This window comes from Phyllobates terribilis, unplaced genomic scaffold (assembly GCF_046119375.1).
Source record: "Phyllobates terribilis strain yellow unplaced genomic scaffold, ASM4611937v1 Scaffold_9__5_contigs__length_417890890, whole genome shotgun sequence".
Classification (NCBI taxonomy): Eukaryota; Metazoa; Chordata; class Amphibia; order Anura; family Dendrobatidae; genus Phyllobates; species Phyllobates terribilis.
In genome coordinates this window covers 111,338,546-111,354,998 of record NW_027362769.1, presented here as the reverse complement: position 1 = coordinate 111,354,998, position 16,453 = coordinate 111,338,546, and the positions used below count along the sequence as shown (strand labels likewise).

Genomic DNA, 16,453 nt, shown 5'->3' with positions numbered 1-16,453 from the left:
AGGAGAATAGAAGCAGCAACTGTCCAATTGCCTCTGCTACATAGAGATGATGAGCAGATCACCTCTATGTAGCAGAAATGTTCCTGTGCTATGAGCGCCGACCACTAGGTGGCGCTCCATGCGATCTTTACATGACAACCACTGGGGTCTGCTGCAGACCCAGGGTTGTCATTCCCACCAATCAGTGACCCGTGATCACGTGACGGCGTCACCGATGGGCCTGGTAAGTGACGCGCTTGGTAACAGCCGCAGGTGGATCGCGATTCCACCCGCGGCGGTTGCGAGCACATGTCAGCTGCATAAATAAGCTTACATGTGCCCGGTTCAGTGTGGGCTCAGCGCCGGAGCCCGCGCTGAACAGGGGGTGACAGCTTGGTGCGTACAATTACGCCCCAGGCTGTAAAGGGGTTAATGAGTTTCTACCAAGATTTTTGGTTAACCTCTATCTATAGGAGATTGAGATAGTTAAAAGGGTTATTCTCGACTATTTAGTTTTAGGACCTTAATAAAAAATTAACAGGCAGGTAGTCGCTAACTACATGTGCCCGGCGCCGATCTCTGCCGGCACAGGGCGGTCACAGACGGCTCCTGCCGGCGATTCAGCGTCTTCTTCTGATGTTACGTTAATAGAGCAGCTCTGCTCTTCGCCTCTCCTCTTCCGCTCTGCTCTTCCGCTCTCCTCTGTTGACGGTACATGACTGCCGATGTCAAGCTGATTGACAGCTGGCTCTCCGCTTCCTAACTGCGGGGAGCTGGCAATTAATCAGCATGATGTTGGCAGTCACGCCAATTCAACAGAGCAAAGAGGAAGAGCTGCTCTGTTGACGTGGAGCAGCTGAATCACTGTCAGTAGCGGTCTGAGGTAGCTCCGGGTAGAATAGGCAGGGAGTTGCCTCTGTTAGCAACTGCCTGCTTGTTTTTAGGCTCATAGAAAAAAAAATAAATTAATCTTGGACAAACCCTTTAATGATTGCTGGGGTCAGAGTGCTGGGACCCCACTAATCCCTATAACAGGACTCTGGAGAGTCCTCTCTGTGTGGAGCTGAGGTTGAGCAGCCGCACCTGTTCTCTATTCATTGTTTATGGGACTGATGGAGATAGCCAAGTACAATGGTGGGGGTCCCAATGGTTAAGGTAAGTTATTCCCTATCCTATGGATATGGGACAACTTAAAAACTTGGCATGAAACCTTTAACAGGAGAACCCCTGCAGGAGACTATAAGGCGAAACACATAGTTCCCGTGCCTCTTGTGCTGCAGTATCATACTCGATTGGGTGACTTACAAGGGAGATAGCCTTCTAATGAAGCAGTGGTCCAAGGGCGGAAATGGCAGGCAGAGATATATCAAGGACTTGTACTCTTCTATATCAGTTCTCTAAAAACTTGGCACAAAACTGAGCCAGAACAGAATATATTAGAGATTTGTATGTAGGGCAATTTCCTAATATTAAAACTGGAAAATAAATGAAATTGTGACTTGCATATCACAAAATAAAGTTGTGTATTTTTCAATCCACTCCATAAAATAACCCATGTAAAATATCTGCGATGCTGCGGCATCAATACTGTGCCATTGTGCTAATGCGGATCAAGTGGGAGAATTTTTATTTCTTCTCCCACACTTCATTATAAGCTTTTATACATGTCAATATGTTGCAATTTTCTTAAGAGACTTTACTATACAATAGCTTCTACCTAAAAATATACATAATGATTGGGATAAGTGGGCAAGTAATTTAGAAGCATGATTTTTACACAGAACATGGATTTTACAGGCCTGTCTCCATGAGATGCACGGGTAACCTACAATTACTCTGCACATGGCTGTTATTAGTGGGAGAGTGCAATCATTTTATATAGCACTTGCATCCAACTGCAGCATTGTATCCTATTAACCAATTACAATTTTACTCTACACCCCTATGGAATGACAGGCATCAGATTGACGTAAAGGAGACTATGGGATATAGACGGTTCCTGTGATATTTCCCTTTTGATTGTTTCATAAAGACATTTATCGCATTGATTCCATCTGATTTGTGTAATCAGTGTGATTGTGACTTGTTTTCATCACACATCTATAGGATAAACACGCAATCCACATACAGGTTTGGGCTAATACGCTGGTTGCAAACAAATTAAATGTGTACATCTTGTGATAATGCAAAGGAAATGGGTGACGCATAATGTTAGAAAAGCAGAAAAGTCAGGTAAAGAAGCAGCAAATAAATTGCAAAAGATACTGTAAGTCTTTGGAACCTTGGGGTGTGTTCCAACTACATTTTGTTTCCACCAGTTTTTACACGGAAAAGCCACAAAAAGTGCTGCTAAAACACTTATAGAATGAATCTATTTTTTCCTATGTAAAAACAACTTGCTGTTCATATGGGCTTTTTTAAGCTTCTTTTAAAGCACCACTCTGGCGGTTTTTTTTTGTGTTTTTTATTTTACCGCTGGAGTGACGTCAATAATCTTAAGTTCCCTGCTCCTAGCAAAATACTTACCAGCTGCCGTCTTCATCTGTTCTCTGTGACTCTCCAGTCGTCTTCTGCTGGTTGTGACCTGCCAGATTATTCCAGAGAAATCAACATTTTTCTGATATGTAAATGAGCTGTTAAGATCTATGAGAGGAACATAGATCTCCCTGAGAATCTGTCTCCAAAGCTTATTGTAAAGTTACCAATGTGAGACATGTAATGACTGACAGTCTGCTCTCCTAATCTACATGTCTCACACTGGTAACTCCTCCTTTCATTTAATATAAGTTCTGGAGGCAGATTCTCAGGGAGATCTATGTCCGGCCCATAGATCTTAACAGCTCATTTACATATAAGAAAAATATGGATTTTTCTAGAATAGTGGAATAAGACATCGGATCGCAGATATCAAGGTATCATTTTATTCAGCTTCCTATGACCTGCTTGTCCATATAAACTGCTCAGGAGGGTTGATCCGACTGACGGATTCCTTTTAAACCCTGCACCCTTGGGCCATTTTCCTTTTTTTTTTCTTCCTCCCCTTCTTCCAAGAACCATAACTTTTTTTTATTTTTCCGTCAGTGTAGCCGTATGAGGGCTTATTTTTTTCAGGACGAGTTGTACTTTTGAATGACACCATTGATTTTTGATTTTACCATATAGTGTACTGGAAAATGTGAAAAAAAAATCTAAGTTCTGTGAAATTGCAATCGAAAGTGCAACTGCACAAATGTTTTTTTGGGGTTTATTTACCATGTTCACTATATGGTAAAACTAACTTGGCAATATGATTCCCCAGATATGTACGAGTACGCAGATAAAAAAACATGTTTTGTTTATTTTTTATTTAAGTAGTTAAAAAAAATTCTGAAATTTGTTTGAAAAAAAGTTTTTTTGTTTGTTGCCATTTTCCGAGACCCGTAGTGGTTTCATTTGACAAGATCTGGGGTTGGGTGATAGCTTATTTTTTTGCTCCCTGAGCTGACGTTTGTATTGATATCATCTTGGGGTAGATACAATGTTTTGATCGCCTCTTATTACATTTTATTGCAGTGTTGAGGCGGCCAAAAAAAAGCAATTCTGGAGTTTTGATTTTTTTTTCTCGTTAAGCCGTTCACCAATCTGATTAATTTACTCTATATTTTGATAGATCGGTCATTTCTGAGCACAGCGATACTAAATGTATATTTTATTATTGTTTTATTTTCAAAGAAGGGAAAAATGAGGGTGTTTTTTTTTTTTACTTTATTTATTTAAATCTGCCACCAGGTTTTTCCCATATGAGGTAAGACCAGTACCTTTCAGCCCTGATATACAGTATTCTAATATGCTGTATATATGCCCCCCATCCGGCCTGCAACAAAAGTAAAACATCTTTTTATAATACTCACCTATGGGGCGGTCGGGTCCCATGGGCGTCGCTGTCTCGGTCCAGTGCCTCCTCTCTTCTTGCGATGCCGTCCTCCTTCTGTGCTTCGTGTGGATGACGTGCCCTAAGTCATCCACACAGTCTCCCCGGCATTGCGCTCCTGGGCAGGCGCACTTCTCTGCTCTGACCAGGGCAGATTAAAGTACTGTAATGCGCATGCGCCGGGGCTCTTTGGCTTTTTCCTGCGCATGCACACTGCAGTACTTTGCTCTGTCCTCGACAGGGCAGGGAGAAGTACTCCTGCGCAGGAGCACAATGCCGGGGATATTGTGTGAATGACGTAGGACACGTCATCCACGCAAAGCACAGAAGGAGGACGGCATCACAAGGAAAGAGGAAGCATCGGACCGAAACAGCGACGTCCATCGGACCACGCCCCATAGGTGAGTATCATAAAAGGTGCTTACATCATGTGTAAATTTACTTCATATGTTGTGAAGGGGATAAGAGTAACTGTCATTTTAATTTTTATTTTATTAACCAATAGTACACATGAAAGTAAGCTACTTTGTAATATATCTTATCGGAGAAATCTGCTTCTTTCACCTACTGGTCTGAGCAATCATTCTCAATTCATGGGTAAAATCTTTATTCAGTGAAGAGAGATTTTCACAATACTGAGATGGGAGATGGAAGTTGGTGGTTGGAGGGGGGAGGGGAGGAACTAGAGTTTGGCACAGACATCCTGCTGAAAGTTTCATAGAACTTTATAAGCACCAACTGTCATCTTTTATCTCAGTAATGGGAGAGTCCGTATTCACTAAAGACAGAATTTACATGTGAATTGAGAATTTTGAGAACGTAAGATCAATCCAGGAGGAGAAAGAAGCAGGTTTCTCTGCTAAGATATATTAGGGTTTCTTATTTTCATGTGTACTATTGATTTCTGGAGAAAAAAAATAGATTAAAATGATGGTTACTCTTTAAGATACTGTTACGGTGCATTTTACACTGCACAAGTACGGTGAACGAGAATTTAAAAGAACATATATTTGACGGTAATCATAAACAGGCTGCCGATCACCCAATGAAAGAGCAAAACTCTGGGTCAAATGACCTTTTGGTTTAACTAAAAGATCATAATCCTCGGCTATGCATCATCCTGTGTAAACAGGACATGTGCTGCTGAGAACAATTGGCAACCTAAGCACAAGAAACAATCTATTACTAATCGTTCAGTGCACATCTGAAACATGGTCTGCCTGACCAATCAAGCTTTTAAAGGGAATCTGTCAGCAGGTTTTTGCTACCTCGTCTGAGAGCAGCCTGATCTAGACAAAGAGAAGCTGAATCCAACGATGTATTACTTAGATTACTGGGTGCAGCCGTTCTCACACAATCATAGCTTTTAGATTTAGCATGATGCAAAGCTGAGAAAGCTAACCCCACCCACACCAGGCTCTGTATATACAATGTCCATAGACAGTGAGCTGCTTATCACACGAAGGGGCGTGTCAGACCAGGGTTCATGTGACCAGCTACTCACAGCAATGATAACCTACTGGTGCTAAAACAATCATTGTAAGCAAACAAAACCTCTGAGCTTGATGAAATCTGTGTGTTAACCCCTACAGCATGCAGCCTTCAGGTTACATAACAAAAACCTGCTGATAGATTCCCTTTATATGATCACCCATCAACAAACAAGTACAGTGGGTACGGAAAGTATTCAGACCCTTTAAATTTTTCACTCTTTGTTTCATTGCAGCCATTTGGTGAATTCTAAAAAGTTCATTTTTTTTTTTCTCATTAAAGTACACTCTGCACCCCATCTTGACTGAAAAAAAACAGAAATGTAGAAATCTTTGCAAATTTATTAAAAAATAAAAACTGAAATATCACATGGTCATAAGTATTCAGACCCTTTGCTCAGACACTCATATTTAAGTCACATGCTGTCCATTTCCTTGTGATCCTCCTTGAGATGGTTCTACTCCTTCATTGGAGTCCAGCTGTGTTTAATAAAACTGATAGGAATTGATTTGGAAAGGCACACACCTGTCTGTATAAGACCTCACAGTGCATGTCAGACCAAATGAGAATCATGAGCTCAAAGGAACTGCCCAAGGAGCTCAGAGACAGAATTGTGGCAAGGCACAGATATGGCCAAGGTTACAAAAGAATTTCTGCATTACTCAAGGTTCCTAAGAGCCTCCATAAACCTTAAATGGAAGACGTTTGGGACCACCAGAAGTCTTCCTAGACCTGGCCGTCCAGCCAAACTGAGCAATCATGGGAGAAGAGCCTTGGTGATAGAGGTAAAGAAGAACCCCAAGATCATTGTGGCTGAGCTCCAGAGATGCAGTAGGGAGATGGGAAAAAGTTCCACAAAGTCAATTATCACTGCAGCTCTCCACCAGTCAGGCCATTATGGCAGAGTGACCCGACGGAAGCCTCTCCTCAGTGCAAGACATATGAAAGCCCGCATAGAGTTTGCTCAAAAACACATGAAGGACTCCCACACTATGAGAAATAATATTCTCTGGTCTGATGAGATGAAGATAGAACTTTTTGGTGATAATTCTAAGTGGTATGTGTGGAGAAAACCAGGCACTGCTCATCACCTGCCCAATAAAATCCCAACAGTGAAACATGATGGTGGCAGCATCATACTATGGGGGTGTTTTTCAGCTGCAGGGACAGGACGACTGGTTGCAATTGAAGGAAACATGAATGCGGCCAAGTACAGAGATATCCTGGATGAAAACCTCTTCCAGAATGCTCTGGACCTCAGACTTGGCCAGAAGTTCACCTTCCAACAAGACAGTGACCCTAAGCACACAGCTAAAATAACAAAGGAGTGGCTTCAGAACAACTCTATGACCATTCTTGACTGGCCCAGCCAGAGTCCTGACCTAAACCCAATTGAGCATCTCTGGAAAGACCTGAAAATGTCTGTCCACCAACGTTCACCATCCAACCTGACGGAACTGGAGAGGATCTGCAAGGAAGAATGGCAGAGGATCCCCAAATCCAGGTGTGAAAAACTTGTTGCATCATTCCCAAGAAGGCTCATGGCTGTACTAACTCAAAAGGGGGCTTCTACTCAATACTGAGCAAAGGGTCTGAATACTTATCACCATGTGATATTTCAGTTTTTATTTTTTAATAAATTTGCAAAAATTTTTACATTTCTGTTTTTTTTCAGTCAAGATGGGGTGCAGAGTGAACTTTAATGAGAAAAAAATTAACTTTTTAGAATTTACCAAATGGCGGCAATGAAACAAAGAGTGAAAAATTTAAAGGGGTCTGAATACTTTCCGTACCCACTGAAGCTGATCAGTTCTCGTTTAGTGCCCCAGGTTAGGCTGATGTACAGTAAACAGACTTTTACATAACACAGTCTACAGCATTAGCCAACATATTCTGCATCACTTTACAATTAAGTTCTGCTCTTCATACAATGTAAAATTCTACTTATTGGCTTAACAGGATGAATTTCTGGCATTCAGAGAAAGAAGGTATTTTAGATTTCCAGATCAAGCACAGTTTTAAAAAGTGTGAAGAGGAGCAGCAATGAAGTATGTTACTTAAACATGACCTGTCACAAATTAAAAGAGGCCAATTTTGCTCTCATTTTATTACAGCTGCTCCCCTGAATATTCTGTCAACATTGTTTTAGAGATATGGGCCTTTTTATTTAAAGGGAATCGGTCACCAGGTTTTTACCATATGAGGTAAGACCACCACCTTTCAGCGCTGATATACAGCATTGTATAATGCTATATATATATGCCACCAACCCAGCCTGCAAGACAAGAAAAAGATGTCTTATTATACTCATAGCGGGGCAGTCCGGTCCAATGGGCGTCGCTCGTCTTGGTCCGGCGCCCCCCTTCTTGCGATGCCTTCCTCCTTCTTGTGGATGACGCGTCCATACGTCATCCACACAGTCTCCCGGCATCGTGCTCCTGTGCAGACATACTTCTCTGCCCTGACGAGGACAAAGGAAAGCACTGCAGTGCGCATGCGACTAGGCTCTTTGACCTTTCCCGGCACATTCGCACTGCAGTACTTTGCTCTGCCCTCAACAGGGGGCCTGCGCAGGAGCGTGATGCTGGGGGGACTGTGTGGATGATGTACGGGACTCTTCATCCACACAAAGCAAGAAGGAGGACGGCATCAAAAGAAGAAGGGAAGCGCCAGACTAAGACGAGCGACGCCCCTCGGACTCGACTGCCCCCCCGGTGAGTATAATAGAAGCTCTTTTTCTTGTCTTGCTGGCCGGGTTGGGGCATATATATAGAATTATACAATGCTGTATATCAGGGCTGAAAGGTGGTGGTCTTACCTCATATGGTAAAAACCTGGTGACAGATTCCCTTTAAAGCTAATTTGTATGGTTTTTACCAAAGGGTGCTCTGCATATCTACTCTGTAAGTCACACCCCTTGATAAAGACCATGAAAAGTAGCACTGAATAAAAAGGACCATATTTCTAGAGCTGTATTGTGGATGTAAAAAAAGGACTTATCAGGGGAGGAGCAGAAATAAAATGAGAGTAAAAACTGGCCACTTTTAACTTCTTGATAGGAGCACTCCTCCCATCAAAGTTTTTATCCTCTTGATATATTGCAGTCATCATATTATACAGCACTGTGTACTTACAATTGCTCCTTTTGCCTTTCTACCCAGCTAATTTTTCTGTGCTCTATGTAGAAACAGGAAGTCTCTTGTCCCTGCATTATCATCCCCCTCTTCAACTTCTGTCCCAGCTGCTCCTTCCTCCCCCTGCCAGGGACTTTTGCAGTGACTCATAATTTGTGCAGAAAAAAATGTACCTCCTGTTTCTACATAGAACTTAGAAGGATTCAGCTAGTCAGTTTTTAATCACATGATGTTAGAAACCTAATGGAAAAGAGAAGAATTAGCTGGGTAGAAAGGAAAAATGAGCAATTGTGAGTACACAGTGCTATATAATACGATGACTGCAATATATTAATAAGATAAAAACTTTGATTGGAGGAGTGCTTCTTTAAAGTGACTTTTAGTTACTTAAAGTTATATATAGCACCATTTTTGTTTCTAGGTCCAGACTTTGGTCCTAAATAATTTCAATGTAAATTTTTATGGGAGCTCCAACTCTACTTTTTGTTACATAGCACTAAATCCACTGCTTTCCTAAACATTCACATAGAGTTAATGGAAGCCTGGCAGTTTGGATGCGCTGTGTAATCTGTGGCCCACATATTATAGAACAGGAGAAGATGAACAGATTGATATATAATTTTATAGTGAAGATTTCAGTATATCTTGTATTTTATTAATTGAAATCCATTTTTCGTTCTTCGCAGTCGGGGGGGGGGGGGCAGTCCTAATCAGTGATTAACAGCCTCCACTGTATAAGTGTGCATACAGACATAGGTGTCAATCACAGATTAGGACCGCCCCTCTGACTGCTAAGAATGGAGCAGGGATTTCAGTGAATAAAATACAAGAAATACTAAGTTTTTCATACCAGAACTATATATCAATCTTCTCAGCTTCTCATTCCCTTTATTTCTGATATTACATTGAAACCCTTTCTTTTGTTATTCTTTTTTATATTGTAAGGCTGCGTTATGCTTTTTGGGGTTTTTTTGCAGCAAAAATGGTTGCGGATTTAATACTTGTGTAGAAAAAAAGAAGCGCCATAGCCACAATGCACAGCCTAAATGTTAAGAAGTTAATTATTAAGGAGTAATAATAGTCTTGTTATTAGACAGGTAGCACTCAAGCTGATAAAGGGGAGTAAAATTGTTTCCTTTCCTTGGAAACTCCTTACAAATGATCAGGGCATTCAGATTAAACCCACAATATTTCAATTAGTATTTTAGATCCGTGCATGTCTACAGATGAGCCGGTTGGGCTTAATAACCCCCAAACTCTGCAAATCTCCCAGGGTGAAAATCGCTTTGAAACTATTGTAGGTTTCGTATAGATTTCCAATTATCTAAAAGTATCTAGAGATGTTGCTATTTCAGGATTAAGCCATCATTATCCAATAATATACAGTGTAGTCTGTTAGGAAATTGCCAGCTTTATATAAAAAAAATAAGACTATAGCAATGGAGCTAAAATAAAAAAAAAATAATATGCGACTTTAAGAATGTTTTCTACTTTATGTATTTTGATATCTAGAAAAGCAGGAAAAATATCCAAAAATACGATTTCTGAAGCCTGAAATGTTGTTACATTTTGAACAAATTGCAAAGGTTTAGCTCAGGTCAACAGGGCTCACGATGGGGAAATCATGCTGAATCCAGTTCTAAAAGATCACTATTGACAATCAAGGAAAATAAATATTTTCATGGTCCCTGTACTGTTCCTAAATTTTTTTTCTTTTAAACCTTTAAATTCTGTTACCTCTGTATATTGGAAAAGCCAGTTCTGTAGGGCTCAGAAGGTGGGTGGGAAATAAGGAAATTGGTGGAATATTTTGCTGCCTACCTTTAAGTTTCTTAATACATTTACCAGGAGTTATTGTCCTTAGGGGGCTGTAATACTGCAGCACTTCGAGTCCAGGGGGTAGCGGTGGAGGTAAAGAATAAGGCCTTGTTCACATGTAGCTGAAACAAGATTTTCTTGCATGTTTTGCACAGGTGTTGAATCAAAATGTACAATAGTAATTTGCATGGTTTATTGCATTTTTGTTGCGTTTCCACTTCATCTTTTAATGCACAGTCAGCATCAGTTATCCGTGTCACCCAAGGTGAGGGAAAGACTAAGTGCACAACGACGGGAAGAGGGTAAGGGAGCCCAACAACTAGGGAAAGGGGGAGTGGAGACCCCTATGCAGATCTAATATCACCCTGCCTACCCTATCGTCCCTATATTGATTCTGCACCAATCGCCGAGCAGGACCCTAAGCCCTGGATGTCCCTAGAGCTAGGCCCTGGATAGAGAAGGGACAGGGTGAGCACTAGACAGGCCCCACTACAAACTAAATATAACAAGGTAGATGTAACGGGTCTGGGAGGTGGAACCTCTGAGCAACGATACAAAGGGGCAGTCCTTGTAAGGAAGCGGGTGGCTCCCAGGGTAGGCGGGCAGGTAGTCACGGCAAGTGACGGGGGCAGTCTCTGGGTAGAAGGGCAGGAGGTCACGGCAAGTGACGGGGACAGTCTCTGGGTAGAAGGGCTGGAGGTCACGGTAAGTGACGGGAACAGTCTCTTGACAGGCGGGTGGTCACGGCAAGTGACGGCTAAGTCTCCAGATAGGCTAGCAGGCGGGTAGCAGGTGGACGCTCCCAGGTGAGCGGGCTAGAGTCTCTGGACAGGCAGGTGGTCACAGCAAGTGATGGCTAAGCCTCCAGGTAGACTAGCAGGCAGGTAGCAGGTGGACGCTCCCAGGTGAGCGGGCAAGAGTCTCTGGACAGGCGGGTGGTCACGGCAAGTGACGGCAGAGCCTCCAGGTAGGCTAGCAGGCAGGTAGCAGGCGGACGCTCCCAGGAGAGCGGGTAAGAGTCTCTGGACAGGCAGGTGGTCACAGCACGTGACGGCAGAGCCTCCAGGTAGGCTAGCAGGCAGGTAGCAGATGAGCGCTCCCAGGTGAGCGGGTAAGAGTCTCTGGACAGGCAGGAGGTCACAGCACGTGACGGCAGAGCCTCCAGGTAGGCTAGCAGGCAGGTAGCAGATGAGCGCTCCCAGGTGAGCAGGCAATCAGATCCATAGACAGACTGGCAGGGCTGGTAGGCAGACTGTCGGACCGCAGGAATGCAAGTAGATAGACAAGTATCAGGCAGGTATCAAGCAGGAATCTGGCAGGTAACTGGCAGGTATCTGGTAACGGGACCTGAGGGCTGAAGCAGAGTGATAGGCTATGCAACAACATTGCTCGGGCACCTCCATTTTGGAGGAGGTGCCTTATATATGGTGAGGTCCTCTGGCCATTGGCCGGGGACTCCTTAGGACGGCGCGCGCGGCCCCTTTAAGAGAGGGGGAGCGCGCGCGCGCCCTAAGCACAGTGGCCGGGAAGCAGCGCGTGCTGCCAGCAGAGCGGGAGGAGGACGCCGGGCACGGAGCGGAGAGGTGAGGGGAACAGCGTCCCTGCCTAGCAGGAGGCAGGGACGCCGACGCTACAGTAGACAAACAAAGGGGATACACTTAGCTTGAGCAGACAGCAGAGAGATAACACCAACTGTCCTCCAAGAGCACCAGAGAAGAAACTAGCCAACTGCTAGTGCTCCAAGCCTACACAGAGGTATATAGGCGACTCTCTGGAGAAACTGGGAGTTTTCAACTTCCAAGCAAGGCTGTGTCAATCAACAGCAGAAGGTGGAGGTAGCTGCTGGGTCCTAAAAGAAGGAGGATATAACTATACTACAGAGATGAGAGGATTAAGAAGGTGTCTGCAGTGGCAAGCACAGTGACCTTCTACAGCCAATTCCAGAGCGACTGTCTGTCACACCTGAGACACCAGTGACAATCAGGATATCACATTCACTGTAAAACGCAGCAGATTTTCTGTATAAGAAAAATACAGCGGAAACTAGTAGGGAACATGATGAGCACCTGAAGATGGCTTCATTTGCTTTGGTCATGTTGGTTTCTCTATGTAGTTTGGCATAAGGCCACGTTCACACGTTCAGTATTTGGTCAGTATTTTAAATCAGTTTTTGTAAGCCAAAATCAGGAGAGGAAAAATCTGAAGAAAAATATAGTAGAAACTCGTCACCACTTCTGTATTTTTCACCTACTCCTGATTTTGGCTTACAAATACTGATAAATAATAATGAAAGTGGCCTAAAAGTCAGAAGTTACTCACCCTCTCCTTCTCCATTGACGCCTCTCTGCCGCTGCTCCAGTGTTTATTAACAGCCGTGACGTCACAATTACAGTGCATGTGAGCGCTGCAGCCAGTCATTGGGCTCAGTGGTGATGCCAGTGTAAGCAGCTTGTGCTGAGTCCAGTGGTTGGCTGCAGCGCTCATGTCACCATTGTAGCCTCTCTGCACGTTTCTAGAGCAGGGAAAAGTGAATTTCCTCTGAGGATTTTTTTTTTTATTTTCGATAAATGGAACTCCAGCCACATTAAAAAAAAACATATTCATTGAAAAAAATTGGATAATACAAAAGTAAAAAAATTGCTCATGTGCCAATCCTTGATGACAACTGTCTGATATTTACAACGTCGTGTTCTGTAGTATATAGAAGGCATTTTAAGGTCAGTTAAATGGGACGTTTTTGTTTTATTGAAAAGGGTTGTCTATGTGAATTTAAAAATATCGGGTAGATGCAGGTAGAAGCCAGCACTCGTAGTATCACATAAAAAATAAGTTTATTGTTCAGATTAAAAACATGAGTGGCAAAGAGCAGCAACAAAAATTATTAAAAATCGTGCTTCCATTCTCTACCATTGTTATATGTTTTTAATCATTTTTGTTGCCGCTTTTGTTTTTAATCTGAACATTAAACTTAATATTTTTTATGGAACACTATGAGTGCTGGCTTCTACGTAAATCTATCTACGTATAGTACTACAGAGGGCTTTTTTCCGAGCACCAGACAGGAGAGCTGATTGCCCCCTTTTTGGTTACAATTGAATTCTAAAATATACATATTTAACCTTCTAGTATAATTTTTATAATATCTGCTTGTTGTTGAAACTCATCATATGTAAAAGGAATATGGAAAAGTAACAAATGTGGAGCAAGAAATCTCCAAGTACCATGAATTTATATTATGTTATGTAGTTATTTTTTTTATCTGTTCCTGTAGGAATTTTACGTCTCGGTATCAGATGACACACGAACCATCGCTTCTCTGAAGGAACAACTTCCCGAGCTGGAGAGAATAGTGAAGCAGCTGTAAGTAATTCACATTTTTTTTAGATGTTTTTATCAGTACCGATTTTAGAGTTGGTGTGAATCAATTTGCAGGACCATTTTCCAACGGCCAAATCAGTAGTTTGTCACTGTCAGATAGGAGCCCTGCGATTTCCGGCTCTCTTGATCAGCCGACCTGGCTCAACGTCGTCGTTGCGGTTTGATGCACATGTGATGTCACAGGGGCAGGTATGAGATGGCTCGCTGGGCTTCCATCCACCGGATTACTGCCCTGGTCATTGGACAAGGTTCTACAAATCAATATGCACCATCTTTAGTGCCAAAAGATTAAAGTTGTGTGTGCCGGAGCTTACAGCTTTGTACCATTGTACATCTATACTTAACTTTCCACAATTCCTCAAGGACCATTTACACTTGCCGACCGGGACCATTAAACAACAACCAATCAGCTACATGCAAGCCAATCGGCGATTGTTTAATGGCTTGTTCAGACAGCACATCTATGTGCGCAGAACGATCGTTCACACAATTGCTCGGTGTGTAAAGAAGATCTTGTTATTGACAGTACATTACCTGTTTACACAGGATGGAGTGCTGCCAAGAACAATGATTCATGAGTAAGTTTACAAATCATTTCACCCAATGAACGAGCACTTCTAAGTAAGTTTGTCTGTTGATTACCGGCCTGACTAGACAGGTGGATAATTGGGGAAGGAGCATTCTCGATTATTGGCCTCGCTAAATGGGCTCTTAGGCTTTGATCTTACCTTCTCAGACATTTTTTTTTTTATCAAATAACAATTTAGGAACTGCGCACATTCAATTTCATAGCAGCACCGGTCGTTAACTTGTCGTAATTTTGCATTAACAACATGTGTATTATCCAATTACTCTATGAAAATAATTTCCAATTTATACTGAAATCTTACATCAAAGGATTTCTTTATACTAAATACACAGAAATATTTAGTATACAACACATTTACGGGTTTTTCCCAAACTCACAAGTTATCCCTGTATCGGTCTTGTTTGGATGGAGCACATGCTTAGCCTCCTATAACATCTGTGCCAGTTTCTTCTTCGGCCACTAGGCAGAGTCACGTCTTTGTTGTGGGTGATGCTTGACAGCATGAATCCTATATTATTCCTGGGACTTGTGGCTCAGGCCAGTCCAGAAGCTACGGGATTAATCTTGTTTAGTTTGGGTTTCTGTCTGCTGTCAACACTGGGTGGGGCTGTTCACAATATAAACCCCTGAGAACCAGTTCCCATTGACAGTCAGTGTTTGTGCTACCTGGTTTTACCTGTGTGTCTGGTGTTTCATTCTGATTTATCCTGTTCTCTGGCCTCGGCTAATTTTGTTTCTCCTGCCTGACGATTTTATGCGTCCCATACCTCCTGGATCTAACCCTGCTATCTGGCTATCCCTTTTGCCAGCTTGCGCCAGCAGCTGACTGTGGCCATAGGCCAGGGACCCCTGTGTAAGTCCAGATCCCTGTACAGTGGTTAAAGGGTGAAGGCTAGGACAAACCACAGGGGTCGGGGAAACAGAGTAGCTTGCAACAAGCCTGTTCGTGGTAGTGATTTTGGATCTGCCAGGTGACTACGAACCATGCTCATGTGACACCTCCGCTCTGTTTATTGTCCATGTGACTGCTAGAGAGAGTTGAGCATTGTACTTGACTTAATTCCAACAGCCCCATAGACAATAAATGTAGCGGAGGCCGAACATGTGCTGCATCTATTCAAGGCAGAGCCCCGTACTAGCGGTTCCAGGGTCCTGATCTCGGGAGCGCAGAGGTTGGATCCCTAGAGATCAACATGTTATCCCCTGTCCTACACATAGGAGGATAACTTGTGATTTTTGGAATAACCCTTTACATTACATGTCTATATTTTCTCATGCACATACTTGTATACAATGGATATAGTCGTCAACGTATCATGGAACGCCACCATTACAACTCTACTGGAAAGTTGTCAGGTTTTTTTTTAAGCCTTTCTTGCAGCTGATTGGTATCCTAGAGCTTTCTTGAGAATACTCTGCATAATAGGAAACTCGGAAGAGAGACATCACAGAGAGACTTACGTGGTTTATTCATAAAAGTTAGCATTTTGTACGGTTATCATATCTTTGATACAGAAAGCAACTGCAAATCCACATAATTAAATGGAATCGAATTGCCTGCTAAGATCATAAGAAACACTTTGCTAAATGTGCTTTCTGGTCTCCCGTGGCAAACAAATGTAGCTTTCCAAGAGCAGACACTTCAAGTGCACATTCCTATTTGGTTATGCTAATAATGTCATTTGGACTCAAATGAGCAATCAAAATTACTTACCTAAAGTCTTCTGTGGCCCTCTGGTTATTCTCCACTAATGTTGGCCGAACGAGAGGCTGCCGCAGACTTCCCCAGCGTGAAACTTCATAAGATCTCAGATGAATATTGTTCTTACTGATTTCTACAATTACTTTATTGAAGTAATAGCGACAAAATAATTCAAGTGCTTTTCAGTAGTTCACATTTGCTGAAAATAAAGGACTCATTATGTAATGAATTCAATACCATTCCTTAACATTTCAAAGTCTGGTATTAATTTATAGTTTTATTTCATGCCACACAACCCATTGAGGCTTCTAAGTTAAAATACCGGTCTTCCAGTAAAGAGGGAGAGTGTATAGTTTTAGCTAATAATATCAACTATGTGAAAACTCCGACCAGCGGTCGTCTTAAAATTCTTGAAGAAGGCAAGTAAGCTTTTTGATAACACATGGACTTAA

General features: G+C 42.5%; 1 protein-coding gene across 4 annotated transcripts in view; it reads left to right on the top strand.

Moving 5' to 3' along the window:
• Window positions 1-16,453, top strand: part of RAPGEF4 (Rap guanine nucleotide exchange factor 4) — a 370,796-nt gene that overhangs the window by 288,669 nt on the left and 65,674 nt on the right. For all 4 annotated transcript variants that reach the window (XM_073646933.1, XM_073646932.1, XM_073646934.1 and 1 more), the window contains one exon: window positions 13,604-13,692. In XM_073646933.1, the coding sequence (XP_073503034.1) occupies window positions 13,604-13,692 (89 nt within the window). The remainder of the gene's footprint in view (window positions 1-13,603; window positions 13,693-16,453) is intronic.